A 22,484-nucleotide genomic window follows, 5' to 3' on the forward strand; every position below is an offset into this window, starting at 1 on the left:
TTGGAGCCAGAGCACTACAGAAGAATATGCAAAAAAAAAAAAAAAAAGGAATAAAGCAGGGGATTCTTGCAGAGAAATATACAAGATCACCTTTCCCCTTATCCACCTCAGCAAAAATCATTATTTATTACCTATAAGCGCTTTTGGATAAACAAAGAATTAATTATGTCACTTTTTGTTTTGTCAACTTCTTATGAATTTTAACAGTGGACTTCTCTAGCCACAGAGCTGCTGTAGCAGAATCTTATGAATAAGAAGTGTGTAAACAGAGACAGCAATTTTGTTTCACTGTCCTTGAGGGGGGAGTCCATAGTTTTGCAATGACATCAGAAAACAACGTGGCTGTAATTTTCGAGGGATGGAATAAGTTCCATTCTGTCTTCTAAAATAACATGTGTTTTTGTATGGAATGTTAAATGGTGCCTACGGCATGTACTAAATATATATTGGGAGTCATGGTAGTGACTGGAAACCAAGCTCAGAAGACAGAACTGCTGTCATACATACACACACATACCCAGCTCTCAGAAAGAAGCACTTTTATGCTGGGACAGAACAATAAAGAGGGATTAAACTGGTAAACATAAATGATAAGGGTATGAGAATCATTACCACAGAATTTACTCTAAAGAAGCACAATTAAGGGACAGCTGATGGGCATATGATTGATTGGATGGCCACATGTTTAATAAACAAATGCATCATAAGGCTTTGTAATTCATCATACAATTTGAACTGGATGATTTCTTTACCATTCATTCTCCCTTGGCACTTACTGGAGCACTCTAGATGCCACAGAGAGCTTTAAATAATTCCAGTTGAAAAATAATGAGAAGTGAAATATTTCCTTTTTCCATTCATATATTTAGAATATTTTTCTCCATATTTTACCTGCCCAGAATAAGTTTCATTGCTGGACCAGAAGTACATTTTCTGAAGATAAAAATGGAATGAGTTCAAAGTTTAGTATTATTCTACAGCCTTATCACTAGAAAAGGACAAAAAAATATCCATCTGCCCAGTGAGAAAGACAACATTCATTTAAATTCTCAAAGATTCCAATTGTAAGGAAAAAAGAAGAAAGCATTACACATAGAAAAGATATTTAAGGATGTTTTGAGAATTGAAGATTTTAGTCTCTGAGTGACTGAGTTGCTGGTAATGAAGTAATTTGGATACTAAGAAGAAGATGGATACTAAACTGATCTGGTCATGCTTTTAAAAGTCTAAGACTAGAGCTGATAAAATCCACCTAGCAGAACACAGTCTTTCTCTACTGGTACCAAACCTGACCTACTCCTATGCAACTAAGCATGTTTTAAGCATGTACACCAACCATATGCACTAATTACCACACCTTGGACACAGCTGCCATAGATATAGAGGCAAGATCTATGCAATGTAATAGCCAACCCAATATGCCACCATACTCAGAGAAAGCTCAGAGCAAAAATTTGAGCTTGCATCTGGAAGACACCATCACAGTGGCATCACCTGAAAATATAATTTTATCTTCATTTTTTTTATTTGTCACGGAACTGATTTTAAAAAAAATCTACAAACAAAATTTTTCCTTTTTTCTTTTATAAGTTGCAGGAAAAAATGAATCCGAAAACTAAAAACCGAAAAACTTTGTGTAAGTGTGGGATCTATCAGGTTAAAATTCGCTTTTGGAGTTTTTTCTTCCCTGCTCGCTACCGTGACTCTGAGACAACACCGGCTCCCTCTGGTGGCCAACGTACAAGAGGAGTCAGTAAAATCTTGTGCACCACGAAAGTTAATCTGTTTCTAATTCACTGGATTTCGTACGGGTTGAGAACATTCATCAGAATAGGTTTAATCATAAATTATACATCTGTCCTTATTCCCTAAGAGCACTGAATGCCACTGATATTGGAGTTGTAAGTCAAGAATTTGTTTTGATTTACAAGTTATCAGCGCATTTATTTGTCCTCCAGAAAGGGCTCAATGATATTTTCTATTTTTTTTTTCTGGTTGCTTAGTTGATTTTCACCCTAGATATCTTAACACGAAGGACAGCATTTGAACAGGGCTGTTTCACAGTGCAGAAAAATCCTGAGAGTATTAAATGTGTTTCTTACTAACTCTGGTAACAGCATTTTGGTGAAAAATTGTATTATAGTGGTCAATTTGTTATCAAGTTCTCCATGTCACTCTCACCACGCTTCCAATGTCTCCAAGGCTAAAACAAAAGTAGTAAAACCAAGCCAATGTCCTTTCATATCACTACTTAACCTAAGACTCCATCAAACAGACCTAAACTGATATTCCTTCCTGCTATTGGAAATGACAGAAAAACTCATTCTCTTTCAGAAACCAGGGTGAGAACCCCTAAAAATCCTGAGCTGAAGCTTGGAATAAACAGGAATTCCCCAGCTGTACCTCAGGGCTAAGCTGGTTCTCATGAACTGAACTTCCAGTGAGTTCATGATCCTGAAATCACACTTTACTTAAACCTTTTACCTCCTTGCACACGTTATTAATGAATTAACAATTCTGAGACAGAGTATCTGTGCAATTCCACTCAACAGACTTGGATTTAATGAGTGTCACTGAAAGTTTTTTCTGACACTGTGTACAGTACTGGGAGATTTCAAATTGTGCTAATGTCATAGTATAATTTCTTGTAATTAGGATGATTTCTTGTAAAGATGCAGAAATTTTTCTCCTATATTTTTTGTAAGTTCTGTTAATAGTATATATGTAAATGCAATTTATGAAATCATAATAAAAAAAGGATATGAGCGAACATAAGCAATGATTTTTTTTTTTTTTTTAATCCTGAAAGGCAGAGCTGGCTAGCTTAAGCTGGTCTTTAAAATATTTAACCTACGAATTTCACAAAAAATGTTAATTCCCACAAACATATTTTTGAGATATATTTTGCATTTTAATTAAAGAAAAGGTAAATTAAGTGTAAATAATGAACTTTTTGAGTTTTCATCTACAGCTTTTAAGAGCTTGAGGAGGCTACCTGTAAAGGGACTGCTTTACATAGGAAATATGCCAGCTATGTGGAGACGGGCCATAGCTGCATCCTTTCAAAGCAAGGAAATTTTTTCATTAAATATGTGATTTTGTTGAAAACTTGTGTTGCCTTTCAGCGAAAATGGTGTCAATGGAAAGAACTGCTTCGACAATACACAGTATTCCTACATTGTACTCAATAAAAACCACTTTGTTTCACCACTTCATTATTTTTACACTAGTCTGAACTCCATGAGGCATGTAACTCTGTAGAGTTACAAATAGGATGCAAATAGAGTAATGAGAATGGGTAAATTAGGTTCTTAATCTTCACATTGTGAACACCAACTTTTTTTTTTTTTTTAAAGAGAAGGCTTACAATTAAACCATTGTCCTGTCTTAAGAAGGTATTACAAAGCACCTGGCAGCACAGAGAGTTCAAATCTACTCCACTTTTATTGGAAGACCCTTAGGGTACTAAGCATACTTTCTAAAGAATCACTTAAAACTTATTAACTACATGTCATATTTGTATTAAAAACTGTCAAACCCCATGTTAGTCATGTTTCATATTATCTGTAGGAATGCTTTGCTTTCTTATTCTCCATTTTGCCTACCTGGAAAGGATTCAAGATTAACATGATTATTTGCTTGAGGGTAAAACAATAATTTTTCATCATTTAAATTAGACTTATGTACTGCAAGTCACTCATTTAAATAACATGAATGTCTTAAAGCACAGTACATGCGAGGTCAGAATAGTTCTGGGTGTGTGCACCATTACATTGCAACTCATAAAGCCTATGTTTGTAGTTTAGAATTATTAAAAATACATGTCTTATGGGCCGTTCTCATGACGAACTTCCTTCAGCACAAAGAAGTATTTGCTAAGTACAAAACTATAGATGATATTTTAATTAGAACTCACTGACTATTCCTAGTACAAGTGTAAAAAGGAGACTTGTGGAACAAGATTTATCTTGAGCAAACAGTGTTTGCATCTTTTGTTACAGAAATAGAACACACACCTTGATTTCCACAGGATGTCTCCAGCATCAAGATAAAATTACTCATATTAAGCATCAGGATGAAAGCAGAAGTAAAGAATATGAATCACTGCACTTGGTATTGGTTCTTGGTATTCCTTTTAAGCCCCTTTTGGATGCAACAGATCTTTCTGTTCCTTTTTTTCTTGATAGCTTGACTGATAGCCAAGATATAGAAAGAATCTTGCACTGCAACTTGACTAGGCCATGCCCGGTTCTACTTTTGTTCCAAAGCAACCCAATAGATGCAATAAACGGAAAATAGAACAAAGAGAGAATACAAAATATTATACCTAAATTAAAAGAAAGAAAAAAAATAGAAATGTTTCATTAAAATGTTAAACAATATGAAAAATATGACAAGCTGTCCCAAAACCACACTATTCTGCAACACCAAGTCAAATTGAACCATGGCTCAAAATAAAGAGAATCTTTTGGAGAAGAACGACAGATAATCTTTCTCAGGCTGATACATAGATTTATATAACACAGCATTCAGTTCTGGAGCATACATCTCACAAATGAGTATGAAGCACAGCCAAAAATAATCAATAGTAATTAAAAGAAAATGTGCGAGTTTAAAAAGAAAAGAAGCCAAAATCTCAGTCAGAAAAAAAGGTTCTTTTCCAGCAGGGGAGGAAGGAAGGCAACAGAAGAATCAAGGTAGCAGAGGCAACAGGAGGTTCAGAAGTATGAAGGTCATAGGAGAGGCAAGGTCTGTCAGACACGCTTGGAGTATGAAGGGAATGATGCACAACAGTAAACTGTCGGAGGAAAGAGTAAAAGGATAAAATTATAAATATTGTGTATGTCAGTCAGTAGAATGGCTAGCATGCTCAGTAACATTAAAGAATCAGATACCCAAAGGAGGTGCAGGTGCATGGGCACATGTGTTAAAATCTGGAATCCCACAGATGCTCTAACTCCCTGGGTTCATGTATAAGCTAACTCAATCCTAACCGAACAAGACCTACTGATATGCAGTATGACTACAAATTCTGCTTTTCTTGGCCTGAATTTTAAGTCTCCAGAAGGTGCAAGATAGATGGCATTGAAGATTCAACTTCATCCTTTAGCCTCAGATTGGCTGGATGAGTAACAGTAGTGATGGCAATATAAGCCTCCTAAGCTGCACCTGCAGCTGTTCTTGCTTTAAAGACCATTTCTAAGAAAGAAAAGGCTGAGTCATTTGACAGATGCCTAATGAAGCAGTGCACCATGACAAGCCAGCAAAACTCCCTGCACAGCACTCCCTGAACTGAGCAGCCCTCAGTTCTCAGCTGATTTAGAGCTACATGTAAAAGAAGGAGGTTTCTGCTGTGTTTCTACCCCTTTTTGGTTCAAGGTAACAAAGCCCAACTCTTAGAATCCAACCCTAACTGTGAAAGACGAGATATATATCTAAAGTGACTGGAGAAATACAACTGGACTGTTTGTGAAACTGTCATTGCCTTTGTCAAGTGGCTTGCATTACCTGTTCATATTTCAGTGACATAATTAAAAAAATTAAAACTTAGACATAGGGACACGACTCTTTTCTGTTCTCCTGGTTCCTTAAAATTAACCTGGTTTTATTCACCAACTGGTAGTACACATGTCATCAACATCAATATAACAGGGAAATACTAGGACTCACTCCCTCACCCCTTCAAATCCTCCTAATTAAATGATGATTTATTATTTTGATCCACAGTTAAAAAGCAAGGACAGGTTCAAATCAGGATTTAGTTTCTTCAAAGACAGAACACTTTCTGAAATTTACAAATCAATCGGCTGTTAAGCCCTTACCCAGTATGAAACTATGAGTTCACTAGTACTTTATTCAGTGCTAGAGTGGAAAATTTAACTTCAGGATCGATCTCACTCTACAGGAAGGAGACTTCTATATTCTTTTTCCTAGAGCTTTTAATTTCTTACTATGTATCTTAATGATGGTTCATAAGTGGCCAAATAAAGGGCTAATTGTGGAGTTTTTCAGGAATACTGAATTTGCTCCATTAGAGCTGGCTGACATTTCAAGGCAGCATGTTTCATTTGCTTGTCTAGGTGCAGCAGTCTTTCACTACATGCATTTTTTACCTCAGGTAAGTAGCATAGAGCTTACCATCAACTTACACATGGGGAACTTCACAAGCAATGTGACATAACCAAACACCATGCAAGAGGCCACAATCTCCATCTCTGCACTCCCAAAGTACCGTCAATCTTAGAATCACAGGCCATGAACAATCTGATTAGTAAGATAAGGAAGGAGAAAGGATCCCATAAACACATCATTTTAAACGTGCACACAACATGCAGCTAAGGTTCTATGGGACCAAAAGCTAGAGGAAAGGCCATGTAAGTATAATAAAAAGATTAAACAGCAAAAACTGTGAGGAACTGTTGTATTCTTGCTTGTGGAAGAGATTCGAACCATTTTATACAGAAAAGCTCAAGTATCTTACTAAAGGCCATACTCACTAATTACTTACACTCCACCTAAGTTTGGAAAATTCAATGAAGAGTGACTGACACCACTCTCTACAAAATGAAAATCCCACAACATGTGTTTCCCAGGGCATAACAAGACAACTATGTGTTTGCTGCGAAGGAAGGAAGGGTGAGTGGAAGGACAGTGCTTCACAGACACTGGCAGATCATAAAGAGTGAGAATTTAAACTCCACACAGTCACAGAATTTTAATTTCTAAATGCGATTTTTTCTTGTTAAGGACATAGTGCTGTTGACAGTCACCCACCCAGCAAAGGAAGACCACAACCCTCATCAGAGGAAGCTGTTTTGAGAGTGATTTCAGAACAAATATGTCTTTTATCAACAGCTGGCATCAGCAGTTTATCCTCCTCCCCACCTTGTTCTATGAGAAAACGCATTTACTGAGATTAGAGTTAGGAAGATTGAAAATTTTGTTGTTCTTTGAATCTACCGCCCAAATCTTATTTGCACTGCTTGAGGCATTCTCAGGCAATAAAACACATCGTTGCAAAATGTTGTTCCTACACAGCTCAATCGCTACGGTATCTAAGCACCTTTCAAAATGGCATTAGGCAACGTAATTAGCATCTGTCCTGCGTGCTGCTGTCTCTCATGGGTACATCCATACATGCTTCTCTTGTGTAAATCTTCACACTTATCTTTACCTAGGTAGGACACGGCGTAATTACAAAGCTAAAACTTGTCCCTCTCCAACACTGATACTTTGAGACTAACGTAAGTACCCACTAAGCTCTTGCTCTCAGTGAATTGAGGATAATAAAAACTCATGTTATGTTTCTATGTACAATCTTAATCAAATCCTTTTGGCTGAGATTCTGTGTTTGTTTAAGAGAAAATGATCACACTGATTAAATCAGGGCTGCATTGATTAAAGAGTTCTTGATCAGCAAGGTAGATCAGGAAAGCATTGCAAAATAACAGTGATAGAAACTCAAATGAAGGAGAAATATTAATGCAAAGAAGGCCACAATGGATTTTTAATAAAGGAAACATTGTAGGCAAGTTGATGGTATCTAGAACAAGAAGAAGATTTAAAGTATGATTTCTGTGCATAAACTGGTAAAGATCACTTAAGGTTAATCCTCAATAAGATTCAGATTTTCTGTTCGTATGATCTCCTTAATTTCCTTCCCTAGTTCAAATAAAACTTATCAATCTGTATTTCCGCAGCACAGATTTGAAAAATATTGCTTTAGATTTAGCTGGTAATCAACAGCAAATGCACCCACATTAATGTATTTGAGTAACTGCAACCTGCAGAGTGCTTTTGGTAAACATAAGGTCCTGGAAAGAGACCTTCTGTCAAATTAGTAGCTAATGGAGATATTTCTCTATCCCATGGTTTGGAGACACCCTCGTAGTCTTCAAAGGAAGTGTGTCCATGAGATGTCATAACGTGCAGAGCTTTGCTGCTTTTACCGGATCTACATGGGTGTGCAGGGCAAGCCCACAGGGAACATAATACATGATCAAAGACTTGGATTGTGTACAAAGATTTACAGGCAGTCCATGGATAAGCATGAAAACATAACACGAAAACATGCTTTTCACAAGTATACAGGGATATGGAAAATATTGTACTTTGTCTGTTATGCCCCAAGGTGATGAACACACAAAGGACTACCCAGAGATGCCAAGAAAGATGTACCCATTAGGACAGGAAGACCTTTAATGATATACAGCTCCTGTAAATGGTTTAATTTTCCTAGGGGAGACACTGTAGTTTTCAACCTAGAGTGATAGACCCATTGACTCTCAAAGGAACTTGTCTCTGGGGAGACAAAAAAATTATTAGTACAGAAAAACAAACGTGGAATTAATACAAGACAACAGATTTTTTTTTGGGTTGAACAAAGCAACAAAGCTTGATGGTTATTTTTAAATGCTTCTGTATAATGACCAGGTATCACGTGCAACACTCTCTCCAAACAAGTGTTTTGTTTACTTTATATTAATTAGTTACACTGCATTGGACATTTTGAAAGACAACAAGCTGGAAGAAGGGGGAAAAACAGACATGGATGTCTAGAGAGCAGAGAGGAAAGTCTGGAAAAGCTACCCCTGAGAGTAATCATCAGAAGAATGGAAATGCAAATACATATATTTTCAAACATACGTTTAGGTACCAGCTCTGTTGGTGCTGTATCATCTGCTTCTCTGTAACACACTGTAGGATCCACAATGTCACTGCCAGGAGGAGGGTAAGGTGGGGGTGGGGGGATCTCTAACTGAGGGGGACCACGAGTGGTGCCCCTAGGAGGCTTTTGTGGCACCTGCCGTCCATCACCTACAGGGGGATCAATTGACTTGTTACTTCATTGCAAGACAATGATCGCTCTGTTTATTGTCATTTTTTAAAAACACTGATTTTTCCTCACCCACACCCAAATTTCTCTGGATCTAATTCTGCTCTTATTTACATCCAAATAATTGAGGGAGAAGAAAAAGGTGAGTCTTAAACCAATATCAGTGGGACCAGAATTGAGCCCAGCACATACATGTACGTTACAACTAACAATTAAAAATCACTGGTTTTGGCAGACATAAGGATGGTGAAAAATAGCTGAGTAAAATTTAAAAAAAAAAAAAAAAAAGCTGTGTAAGAAAATGTGAAAAATGTATTTTATCTTTATCTTCTGAAGTGTCAAACTGCCTAAAATTTACCAACTTCTTGGATATTTTATGTGACTATTTTCCCGACTCTTCCTGAGAAGACAGAGGAAGATGCCTTAGGTCAGTATTTTGAAGTAGGTATTTTACAGGTTTTTCTGTTCTTTTTTTTTTTTTTTTGAGTTGGTTTTCATTATTCTGACATTGTAGAGAAGCAGATGATTAAGTTGTTTTTTGCAAAACAGTGTTTGAAGCTATCAAAGGAAATGCCCGTAACTTTGGCTGGGGTTTTTTTTCAACACTATGTGAAAAAACTAAACAAATACATGCATCTTTGCACTGTGCTCTGTGAACCACTGGCAATGTCAAAAAGCTGAAGCCAGTTTGTAGCATACAGAGCTCAAGCTACTGCTATTTGGAAAGTCCTTAGAGGATGAAAGTACACTGAAGAACCACAACTACCTGCTCGTTCTGCTCTCACACCCTGCCTCAAGCATGCATTGTGGTCATTGCTGAAGATGGATGCTGGCAAAGACAAATCTTTGGTCTGATCCATTGCTACACTCTCAGGCTCGTGCTTTGGTGCTGCTGAGAAGGGAAGCAGCGCCAAGGGGGAAGAAAAAAGATTAAACCATTATGATTTCCTCCTTAGGAGTCACTAGCTTCCAGAGGAGTATCTTCCAGAGATACAATTTAATGCTGGCAAATGTGCAAGCCCTCTTTTGCTGCTTTGAGGAGATTTGGCAGAATACTCTGGTGTCACAATAAATGGTTCAGTATTGAATACTACAGTGAATTTGCCAGTTGGAGAACATTTTGGATAGGATCTTTTGCTTTGATTCACGTGGCTAACTTGAGAGCTACATAGATACCTTTAATACTTTTTCCATCATGTGGCTGACTGTTTCTTGCAGCACGTTTTTCCCTTCACTAGAGTCTTGCTTTTTTCACAGCTTTTCTCTCATGCTTTCAGAGCCATCTGTGCTTTCTCATTGTTTTCTTGCAAGGGCCCCGAAGAGAGGCTGTTTTACCAACCCTCTCTGGCTGTAACATTTTTTCTTGTTAATGAACACATTCATTCAAGAAAGTAGCAGAAAATGAAAAGCACTGAAGACAAGGCTACTGTGGGACAAGTTCTTTATCAGTGTAAAATAATAAGGCTCCATTAAAGCAAACGATACTACAGAATCCAACATGAGGAGAGTCTGGCCAGCAAGTACTTATGTACACAGTACTGAACAGACCAGAAGTAGCTCTGCTCTGCTATATCTCATCTGTAACATTTGAGCCCTGATACAAAAAAAAATGAACATTTATAAAAAATTAAGGCAACAAATGTCATCAAAAAGTGACCAGTAGTAGGGCAAAGCATGAGAAGCAGTAGAGCGTGACATCTGTAGTGGTTAAAAGTAAGGCAATTTGCTGAAAACTTCTGTGTTATATGGCACAGCAGTAACATTGCCCTTAGAGGGTTTAAATAAGAGATGTCAGTGGAGTTGAACATGTCACATGATAATGGACTCCTGCTGCTACATAAACGCTGAGGCATTAAATGTGAAGCATTTACTGAAAATAAATGTTGGGACAAAGCCAAGAGGTTTCTTTCTAAACTGTGAGGCATTTGTAATGTAAGCAATTATGTATGACAGAATGTCATATCTGTATGTCTTAGGCATTTTATGAAACATGAGGTCAAAGGCATGAACTGAAGTGCACTGAGTGCATTACAGCACTTGAAGAATGATTCTCTTAATGTACTAAAAAATGAGTTCCAATATGTGGGGTCATTATCTCATATCTTTACCCATTATAAAATCACTTTGCTTGCTAAAAGCGTAATCCTGGTGTCCTCACTTGGGCAAAGCTCTCACCAGTCTGAATAAGCCACCAGGCAGATAACAACAGAGGTCTAGAAGAATGTTTTTCAGTTTTCCTGTATGAACAAATGTGGTGCCACATGCAGCTGAAGGCTAAGGATTCTTTTGTTGTCTCTAGGTATGTGTGGCATTCCTTTGAGAGCATCAGTTCTTTTCTTCTACTGATTAGCTAAAGCCTCAGCAGATATTGATTTATAATAAAAGTGAGGATGAAATTAAAAAAAAACCCAAACAACTTTATATAGGCAGCTGATGTCAGACTGTTGGAGGACTATATGAAAATCAAATGTCTTCAGGGTTTGGAAAGATGAGGAGACACTGAACCAATTTGACTGTACTTTGGTTCTAGCAGAACTTCACGGTGTCAGATGCATTCAGTATTGCCTGGCCTATCTCCATTTATTAGCATTTCCATTTACTATTTCTGTATTTCCATTTAGTAGCAAAGTAATTATGGCCTTCAAGGTGCAGAACAGGCCCAGGGCTAGTGCTTTTGTACATAAAGTTTGTGCCAAATATTCAAATCATCTGAGGAGTGTTATCTACATTTTACTACCCTGTGGTACTCTGAATGGTGCAATTAAAAAAAAAAAAAAAAAAAAAAAAAAGAGGTAATAAGCAAACACTTATTTCCAGACTTTCATTCTGCAGAGAAATGTTTTTTTCTCCCCAAGTTATAAAAGTTTCCAAACTCACAGCATAACAGAATTAAGGCAACTTCAAACAGTGAGCATTGAAAGCACATGAACAGGATTATTCAGGAGAAAAGAACGCCTCTCACCCATTGTGCTCTTCCTTTTGTCTTCCCTGTCTTCTGTCCTGTTTGGCATGGCAGGAGTGGGTGGAGCAGATGCAGCTGGTGGAAGAGGGGCACGCCTCTTCTTTTTCCTTAAATCATTCAGGGATGCTCCTTGTGATATCTAGCAAAGTTGAAAAATAATCACAATAAAGGATATATTTTGTAGATGTTGTAAATTGTCAATAACAACAACAACAACAAAAGTGTTTACCATATGACCTAATTTCTCATCCCAGAATATTTATAATGAACATTTATAATGAACATTTTTAGTGACAACAGGAGATTAAAGAAGTACAGTAATATTGCACTCAGACAAGGAAAGAGACAAGAACTGCAGATGAGTGTCCCAGCAGAAATACCAGTCTGGTAGGCATTTGATGGTTTTGGAAAGAGTGAACTAGAGAGCCCAACACTCAGCAAAGCAGAGTATGACACCATGTGTGTTGTTAAGCTTGAGCCATAACATGATCTTCTTTTTCCACTGGTTTCACCAAACCTTAAATTACGGTTAAATACCCCACCTAGTATGTATAGTAAATAAGCTCTTTCTCATTTCTTTCATTTTCATCTCAAATCCTTGCCTAAGGACTTCTGAGAGAAGAATCAGAACTGAAAGTTTGCTTGTATGATGATACGAGATCATACTGTACTCTATTTATGCCTGCTGGACTTCACAGACATACTTTTGAAGATCTGTAACACCTTGGCTTGCAATAATTGCAACATGCTGGTTGATATGCCAAGCCTTCCTTACTGTTTATGCTGCTTTTAAAAACATGAAAAATGTTATTGCAAGTGACATGGGTTTCAATGGGTAGCATAATATTTTCTTTAGCTTGTTGGAACTTAGCTCTATTTCCTTTTCCAGGAAAATAATAAAACCATGTAGGAAAATCTGTGGAATTTTTATATTTGAAAGGTACTGACAACACTACTCAGTACCAGGCTTCACTGAGGCAGAGAGTAATGGCAGCTGCCCACATGTGACATGTTATTGGCATTTCTCCAAAGAAATCTTCATTTCTTTTACTTAACTGCTCTGTCCCGATACTCCTGTATCTAATATACAGAATTGCTGGGTGGTTTTCTACTATTTCAAAGGCCTAATTAATAATAATAACAACAACAATCACAATCACAATGTTTCCTTTAATCCAGAGGATTAATGGACCCTTAAAATACAACTATTGTGGGAGATTTCATTGAACACATAGTAGCTTCAAACTGCTTAAAGGTACCATCAGAGTTCAGAGGAAAGGCACTCCTTTAGAGGTTTTCTTTCCTATGTTGAGTAAAAAATTGGAGAATAAATGAATTTTACAAAGGTTAGGATGTGAATAGAGGTTCCTTCACTTAGCCATCCTTTTTAACAGCACTCAGGAGGGTCTTTAATTATAAAAAAGAACCCTTTTGTTCCCACCTTTCAGGATGATGCTTTAACCACCATGCCATGTGACAATTGGACACTCTCCACCCCATGCATCCTGCATGGGAGAAACATGGCAGTAACTGCACTGGACATAAAGCACAGTAACCAGGATGAGCTGGAGCTTAGCACCAAACAAGGATGGGAAAGAAAGGTATAGTGGTCCCACTTCCTACTATCATAGATTATGCCAGTATTTTATATTAAATTTCCACCGGATACAGTGCATGACTAAAACCAGTGAGGCCAATCTAGACAAAATTAGGCATAGTAAATGGCCAGTAATGTTACTAGGAGCTAGTGATTTCACAGACCTAAATTTTCGTCCCCAAATTTCACGGAATTTAAAAAACGTTGGACTTACACCCAGAAAAGAGCACCACACCAAATGTTCAGAAATGGATAAAGCAAAATTTTATAGCGCCACTGAAAAAATTTTGCCCAGTGTAACAGTGTTGGTCTGTATTAAGACGGGACACTTCCCCTGACAAAGAAACTGCCTGTAGTGATTAGGAACTGACTGCAACTAACTGAAGTTGAAACAGAATGCCCAATATGGAGCTGAACATGGGAAAATCTTTTATCTTTTCAGTGAAACAGACTCATCAGGCTTTGGTTTGAAGAGGAATTACATGGAGGATAGCTACCTAATGCTGCATTCTTCTCTACTGAAGAAATTGGGAAATTTGCACTTTGAAAAAAAAAATTCCCATTATTCTTCACTGCATTTTAAATAATTAAAAACATGTAGGTACTTAATACTGTATCTTGATTCTTCAGGATACTACCTTAAAGAAAAAAACCAAACCAAACCAAGAAAATTATCAAAGTGGGGATTTTGATTACTACAAAGAATCCAAAATTCAGTAGCTATGGAGAACTTGAATCATTCAGGAGACAGGCAGCATCTGAACTTTTCCAACACTTCACAGGTACAAGCTTGACTTTTGCAGTTGTTTAATGGCATTTTGCAGCTTCCTCATTCACTCCCCCCTTTCCAGACAAAAAAGGTCATTTTTATTTTAGGACAAAAAATGGTTGGACTAATGATTTAAAAGATAAAGATAGGAAATCTTGAGAATCAGGGCAAAAAGTAAGGAAATGTGTCTTCCCACTTGAAATGATAGACATGACTAATCACCCTTCCCCAAGTACCAGATGAGTGAAGGATGTTAGCTTGGTATAGTTAAATTCCTCAAAGACACATAACTGCTTTCCTACAGAGAAAGGATCCTTGTTAGAAGTCAGCTTATCTTTCTGAGCTCTATGTATCCTTATTTAGTTGAAACTTCTGAGGGACATTAGATAGATGTATGGATGAACATGCTGTTACAGATAAAGAATAGGCTAGGAAATAGCTGGTGCACGACTGCAATAATCCAACTTTGGTGAAATACACACACAAAAATGCTTTTATTATACTGTCAGCTAAGTGCAGTACTCTTCACAAACACTATAAAGACGATGAAAAGCTTGTATAAAGCCAGTCATGCTACAATATATATAAGAAGAGTCTAGTTCAAGCACAGGTCATAAAAATTGTTAAAAGTAGCTTTTCTTTAATCCCAGTTTCGGTAAACCTATGAAGCTAAACATAAATAGAAAAAACACAAAGAACATTCTGTTTCTTTCTTCTAATTGTATATACAAAACCAATAGAACTTGAAAATAATTTGTTATGGCTGGCTGCTTCTTTTATAAAGAAATCAAGCCTTAAGAACATTATTTGGAGTAATTTCCCATTGAAACTTTGTTGCAGGAGCCCCTCTCTAAGTCTAACAGAATATTTCCTAGCTTTAGCACTTGTGCTTCACCTATACTTAAGAAATTATTAGATCAGCTCCTGTTACAACAAATAAATAATTTTAAAAGATGCTTATTAAGTGCTCTCTGGCTATAATTAATACTATGAACTGTGCTAGAGATGAATAAAGGAGGCCAAAAGAATCTAAGTCTGAAAGTGTAATTTCTTTTCCCATATTGATAAGACCACATACGATGAAAAAAAAATTCCATTACATTCATGGCTCCCATGCTCTTTGAAAAATACTTCCAATATTGCAGACCAAATATCTGAGCAATGTGCTGAATGTGTTTTCCTTTTGTGAAAGCTCAACATACTTATCAAAATTTGAGGGCTACAGATAAGATTTTAGAATATATTTAGAGCATAACAACAACATCATGGGGAGTTGATTTGTCAAAATTGTGTGGAAAAGAATCCTACAAGGCCAATGCTTGAAATTTCCAATCAGTAGCATTTCACAATCACCTTACTTGCAAACAATCTGTGGATACAATAAGAGTGGATGTGTAAATTGAGTTTGAATTTCTTCATCCGTAAGAGTTCAGTATTTTCTTTGGGTCAGGCTGCACTGAATATGAAGTAATGAAAAATATTAAAGGAGGCCCAAGGAAACAAAGGTCACCACTACTGATAATTCATCAAGCATTCAAAGACAAGGATGTTCTCAGATAAATTTCTAATGTGAGCTCCACTCCTTTTCTTTGCCTGTCCTCTACTTACAGGCCAGCCGCTGGTTTTGTACTTATCAGCCCTTTCCTTCTAAACTTTGTAACAGAAATATTTATCTATACAAGTACTAAGTCATCTGGCAAATTCCAATTTTCTTTTATCCACAGACCCAACTAGGCTCAAACTCACTGCAGGTTTACTGCTCCCAAAACTGAGCCTCCTTCTGTAAGCCAGAAGCTGTATCATTAATTTCCATCGCTTGTGTTTCTAAACCAGTCTTTCCAGTATTTTTATAAACATTACAAGAAACATTTGTCTTATAGCAACAGGTTTTTCCTTTTACCATCACTCCTATCATTTTGCCTTGAAATCTAAGAATTTTCCGGTCTCAAGATTTAACTAAATTCTCCTTAAAGCAATTTTCTTCCTGCTCAAACAACATAGCTACAGATGATATAGATATATCGACAATAGAATCATGCCTGGATTAAGGATTGCTTTTAAGGGATGTGGCATGATTATTGAGCATATGCAAACAAAAATTGTATAGCATATAATGTAAACTGTGTGAAGAAAGTTCTTATAGTCTCTTGCTTCTTTCTCCTTTTTATACAATGTTACACATCAGGACCTTTCATTGTTTTAGAGAAATTGGCTAATTTGTATACAAATTGTCTTATTCATGGAAATTGTGAATGACTGTAGAAATTATTTTAAGAAGTAAATAAAAAGGACTGGAAAAAGAGCACATGTATTCAATCACTGGCATGCCCTCATTTACAAACTGGTTTCCATCATCCCACACTGACTGGACACTCAGATTTAAGCGAGATTCTGATACAGCTGCTGCCGATGATATCCTGTGGGGTCACAATGTCTATTGAATTACAAAAATGATTAAATGCAATCAAAAGAAAAAAGAAGACAGAGCTAACCTGTAACTGAAAAAAACAACAGTATCATCCCAAAATATGTGTGGGACCATCCCAAACCTCTTTCCCTTACAAAGCATTTGAAGAAATCTTGAAATAATTAAGAACCATTTTACAAGGAGATATAAACATAAAAAGACACATTTTATTAATCTGCTTTAAACTCTCTGTATAACCATAACTGCACTAATCCTTTATAGTATTCTATGAAAGACAAGTGGTAGATTGCTATATAAGTAAGATTTATGGGTTTAGATTTAAAGATACTTTCCTGTGACATAATTTAAAGCAGTTGAGAAGAAAATATTTTGATCCAAGAGGAGTTGTTCTAGGAAAATCAGAGATAAATCCTTCAGCTGCAGAATGGAGACATAAATCTGTCCACTAAACTTGATGATATAAAAGCTATTCTGCCCAGCTGATTCTGCATTTTCACAGGACAACAGATGCTTCAACATGTCTAGCACCAGAAACCACAAGAAGTCCCAATGGAACATTAAGACATTAATGTGTCTTAAACAACATTTACTCATATGTCTAATATTCCCTGGTCAGGTCATAGATTATTAGGCTTCTCACTGGCATATACTGACAAAGGAAAATTCAGTGAGCTCTCAAAACTGGGTGTATGAGTAACTCATGAGGCTGACCACTGTAAGATTCATTGAATAAAATTGTCTGTTCATCACTGAACTTCTCTACCTTCTTTCCTTATTGGGTAGTATCCTATTTCATTTGATTAAAAAATGAATGTTTAATCCGTAAGTACACTAAAACACAAATATATTAGAAACTGCATCCAAAGACAGCAGCCTGATGTCTCCCAGAAACTTGTCCTTGTGCTGCTGAAAGCATTTATGTGGGTTATTTAAAAGACTTACTAGGATCCCATGCAATACAACAACATATTGCAAAAAGAACAGACACAGAGATAATACAAAATCTAGCACATGGAAACAGTTTTAAAGAGGGTAATATTTGGAAAACTTGTCATTTCGATAAAATGCATAGAAACAGCTACACTTTAGAAATTAGCAAGTAGTTTCTCTGAAATGGTCATTTTGCTTCTGTATGTGTTGTGTTTTCAGTGTTGGATCTCATAAGCCTGACAATAAAATGAATAATAATTAGTTTAGTTTTAACTAAGCCATAAGTATGCTGGGATAGCAAGACTGATATTTGGACTGACCAGACATGACAGCTTGTGTAATTCTGGACACATCACTCTCCTGGGGAACAGATTTAGATGGGAGACTCCCAAACCACTGCCAGGATGAGTTTAAGTCCTTAACAATAGCAAGCAACTCTTTGAACAGGATAACTATGTTTCAGTCCTGACAACACCACTCCCTGTTAGGGAGCTTCCTCCTGACTTTGCAACTCTGCAGTGCTTCCTTGAACTGTGTCTGTCTTACCTGATGGTTGCATCCCAGCTGTACTCCTGCACCATCAACTGCACTCGCTGCTGCAGCTTCTGAGCTGCTTTGCTGCTGGAAGTGCTCTGTGGGAAATCTGGCTTAGAACTAGAGTGCAAACTGCATCATTCTTCTGAAAATACCCTTAGCACTAATATTTTAATCAGCTATCACAATATTTGGTATCATTTTGCCTATGATACTTAATTTCAGATTGATTTTTTTCTTATTACATAACTTTGGTCTTAAACAGATTTTTTAAACAGAATTTAGTATTGATTATCAAAAATCAAACCTTGACTGCAAAAACACCTCAGTCTCAATAACTGATAAAAGCTTAGCATTACTGGATTTTACAGAAAGTGCTATATTCTTGTGTTATTTTATTCATGAAATGAAGAAGACAAAAGCCAAGTATGTCCTTGAATACTTGGCTGATCAGCGACAGAAAGCTAAATCAGTTAACACAAGAAAGCCAGTACAAGGTGAAGGGGCAAGCTCATTTTTCCATCTGTTTTTATAGAACACACCCTTTGTGAAATGTCACAGTCAAGGGCAGTTAAAAATTAATGTCATTCTAATCTTTAAACACTTTAACTTGTTCAGTTAAATGTGTTAGACAGGAAACTATCCATAAACAAATCTGAGATGTTAAATTACTAAGATAGCTGTGATTTCCTTCTTTGCAAAATGTCATTTCTAGCGGCAGTATTATTTCCACTCAAGGAAATCACTCTACAACACCAAATATTTTCACATGCATTGAAACATGTAGACTACACAAGTCTGCGGATGTTTGCTTTGGCAAAGAATTGAACTTCCTCTGTTTCTCTGAATACAATGTAATCCTCCTCATTTATGTCTTCATTTGGGGGGGGGGACCCAACAAAACTGCCCCTCTTAAAAATCACATTTTAAACCCACCACAAACTGATTTGCTACCAAGATTCATTTCTCCTCTAGAGAAGTTAAACAAAAAAGGAAAAAAACAACCTCCAGATATTAATCTCATATTTGTGCTTATCTTTTTAGTTAGAGCTATACAATTAACAGAACAAATGAACATTAATAAGAGTGTAAGATACACGGTAGCAGTGCAGTTCATATTTCTTCTGACAACTTTGCCAATGAATTTGATATGATCAAAGTCATCTTCTCAAGTGACTGCCTTTTGGAAAGGCACTGGCTAAAGATTTTATACATTATCTTCTCTTTCTCAGTCTCATATCCTGGATTATAGGCTGGATGATTTGCTGATCTGCTTGTCTGTCCTTAAAAATCCCAGAGATATTGCAAAGATTTGCAATAGTTATCTTGCATCTTTGCAAGATGCAAGAGGGACGCATTGGCATCCTTGCTGCCAAAAGGATGGGTTGCAGCCTAAAATCTGTGGAGCTAGAAAGTGGAAGTCACACAAACTTATGACAAGGAGCAAGTAGAACACTATCCTTTCTACTTCCAATATGCGACATATTTCGCTGGAGCTTAGGTTTCCCTCTAGACTTAAAATTTTCTCTGCAGAGATAGACAAGTTGAATTTCTAGTGCTTAGCACTAAGTCCTAGGCAATCACCTTGGCAGTCTTCTCAATTAAGAGAAAAATATATCTGATTATTTCCAGTGTCCTACCCCCTTCTATCAGCCTTCTCCTTCCGCAGCCACATAGAATGCCTGGGAAACATGGTTAAGGCAATAAGTGATAGTTTCTGATTACCTTCCAGTTCGAGGACCATAGAATGGTTTGGGCTAGAAGGGACCCTTAACAATGACCTAGTTTGCGATATGCCTTCCCACTGCCCCCTTCAAATTCCCACTTGAGTCTGGTTCTTTCCTGCACTGATGAATGCCAGCCAAAAACTGCTCTATTTCCACAACCTTCTGAAAGCAAGGAGAGGGGAGAATAGCAAAGTGTCTAATTGACCACAGTGTCAATTAGATATATTACTAGGACTGGAGCATTACATGGCTCTACATCAAGATTCCCACCCACAAGTGCAAAACTTTATTATCAAAAATTACAGATAGACTCTGCTATGAAGACTTGTTTGAGGAACCCACCATGGCACACTGCTTGTTATCCACACCTGGAAGTGTCAGCAACATGGAACTGAGCAGGACTCAGGGGTTGTCTACTGGGTCTCAGGAGTTGAGAAATTATATTCCCATTAAGACAAGCATTCTGCAAATAAAATGAGGTACTTATTTCTCCCAGGGACCTACACCAACTATCCTGTAAAGAGGACGGTGCCAGACTCTGTTCAGTGGTGCCCAGATACAGGATTAGGAGCAATGGCCATAAACTAAACCACACAAAGTTCTAACTCAACATGAAAAATAACTTCTTTTCACTGAGAACAGGCTGCCCAGGGAGGTCATGGAGTCTCCCTGTCTGGGACAAAACCCACCTGGACATATTCCTGTGTAACCTGCCCTAGGTGGCCCTGCCTTGGCAGGGGGTTTGGACTGGATGATATGCAGAGGTGCCTTTTCCCCCTAACAATTCCACGATTCTGTGAAAAATAGCTTGAAGAGCAGAGAACAATTTTTTAAAAGATTATGCTTGTGATATTTTTTCTTTTTTTTCCTATTTGGTTAAACGGTGACTATGCTATTAAGCCATAAACTTAAACCTGATTTACACAGCACACACACATTTATTTCGTTAGCTTTTCTGTTCCATAATTTTTTACCTTTTTAATTTAGGATTTATGTAAGGTGGAGTTAGAAGCAAAGTCTGAAAAGTGATGCAAACCCAGTTTCTAAATTAAGCACAGTGTTAGGGTAATTTTTCATCCTCACTGAATGCCAGTTCTTCAGAAGTCTTGCTGCTCAAAACGATCATTGTCTATTAACTTCCCCTAAATACGGTGCCCAACAAAGCCTCATAATTACTTGACACATACTTTCTCTTTAATGAGAGCTAAAGCTCACGATGACATCAGCCTGTTCTATTTGTCTGAGACTTGCAAGCCAGATGAAGTTTACTTACTGAGTGCTGCAACCCTGCCAAAATTCAGGGCTGCATGGAACAGTATGTTCCGGCCCTAATGTCTTGCCAGTTTTCAATGAAGTGCTTGACAGAGACCGCATGTGGAGGTCAAGTGATACTGTCATGATCTCACCAGATGGTAAATTGTGGTATCATTCCCAAGGCAGGTAGTTTAGGCTGTTCAGAAACAGCTGGCAGGTGAACCATGAACTCACAGCCAGAAGCAACTGGATTATTGCAAAAGATCAAGAACGCTATTGATGCTGGCAAAAAGACTATTCCAAGAATTTTTCTTGCACATAATTCAAGGATTCGACTCTCAAGACATATGTTTTCTTGCAAAAAAAAGAAGTCCTCCTGCCAAACAAATCTTGCATTTTTGCATGATTATTATGTTATGTACCTTAAATTGTAACATAAAGACACTGTAAGCTCACCTTGCTTGGGTTCTTGCATACATATTAACCAACACCAGGTCACTCCCACTTTGATGCTGTTTGAGAGGTTATATCTACACAGCTTTGAGTGCAGGACTGGACTACTTTTCAGAAAACAACAGGACAGTAGACCATGGAAGAACTTTACAAAATTTTGTAATTACATTCTCCACCTCTCTAAAGTAACAGTCTATCCAAGACAAATTGTGAAACACTCAGCATTTCATGAAGTACAAGCCTTCAGTTAAAGCAGGTAAGCAATTTAAATCACCACTGAACTGACATTGCTACTATTTCCTGGACAAAGTTGCAAAAACCCTATTTCTAAAACTGCAAAAAAGTCACACAGTGGATTCCTCTTACATTGTAAAAAGACATAATTTTAAAGCAGACTTCAAAATTTTAAATTCCTCTGGTTCAAATCCTATTGACTGTGAGCATTATCTGAGTAAAGGCAGAATCTCAAAGGGCTGCTGCAAAATGAGTCTTGTCTCTCACTTCTGAGAGGCTGCGCCTTCTTGCTAACATGAAAAACTCCACTGAAATTCTCCACTAACATCCCAGTTCATAGTGACCAAACTTCAGGCAAAAATATTACCAATTGTAGTTAATCACTTCTTAACTGAGAAGGCTTAGATTCCTTTTAAATAATTCATCACACCGTGACATTTTACTTCTTTTAAAATTACAGGGAAAAAGAGTTGGAAGATTAGGAGAAACAAAAAAGTTTCTGGAAAATAAGTTGGCTTCCTAAAAAGAGTTGCCTAAAGTTATTGAAATGCTTTCTGCCATTTATTTCTTTTAATGAGACACATACTGTTAGTAAATAAATGTGCAGCAACACAAAGTTGATCATTAGGAGCAATAAAGAGGATGGGTGGCAATTTGGACTGAAACAATGGAATGTCTTTAGAGGAACAGAGAAGAAAATCCTGTAACACAGTATTAAAATATAACATACCCTTAACTGATACTTTTTGGAGGTGTTGAG

The 22,484-nt window shown here is 37.1% G+C and overlaps 1 protein-coding gene across 9 annotated transcripts in view; it reads right to left on the reverse strand.

The window, feature by feature from the left end:
- COBL (cordon-bleu WH2 repeat protein) overlaps window positions 1-22,484 on the reverse strand; it is a 158,176-nt gene that overhangs the window by 40,466 nt on the left and 95,226 nt on the right. For 8 of the 9 annotated variants that reach the window (XM_085052221.1, XM_085052222.1, XM_085052220.1 and 5 more), the window contains 2 exons: window positions 11,799-11,937; window positions 8,647-8,817 (listed from right to left, as the gene is read on the reverse strand). In XM_085052221.1, coding sequence (XP_084908347.1) covers window positions 8,647-8,817; window positions 11,799-11,937 — 310 coding nt within the window. The remainder of the gene's footprint in view (window positions 1-8,646; window positions 8,818-11,798; window positions 11,938-22,484) is intronic. The other variant, XM_085052228.1, reaches the window with a different exon arrangement.

The sequence above is a fragment of the Lichenostomus cassidix genome, chromosome 2 (assembly GCF_008360975.1).
Source record: "Lichenostomus cassidix isolate B80296 chromosome 2, HeHo_3.0, whole genome shotgun sequence".
Lineage (NCBI taxonomy): Eukaryota > Metazoa > Chordata > Aves > Passeriformes > Meliphagidae > Lichenostomus > Lichenostomus cassidix.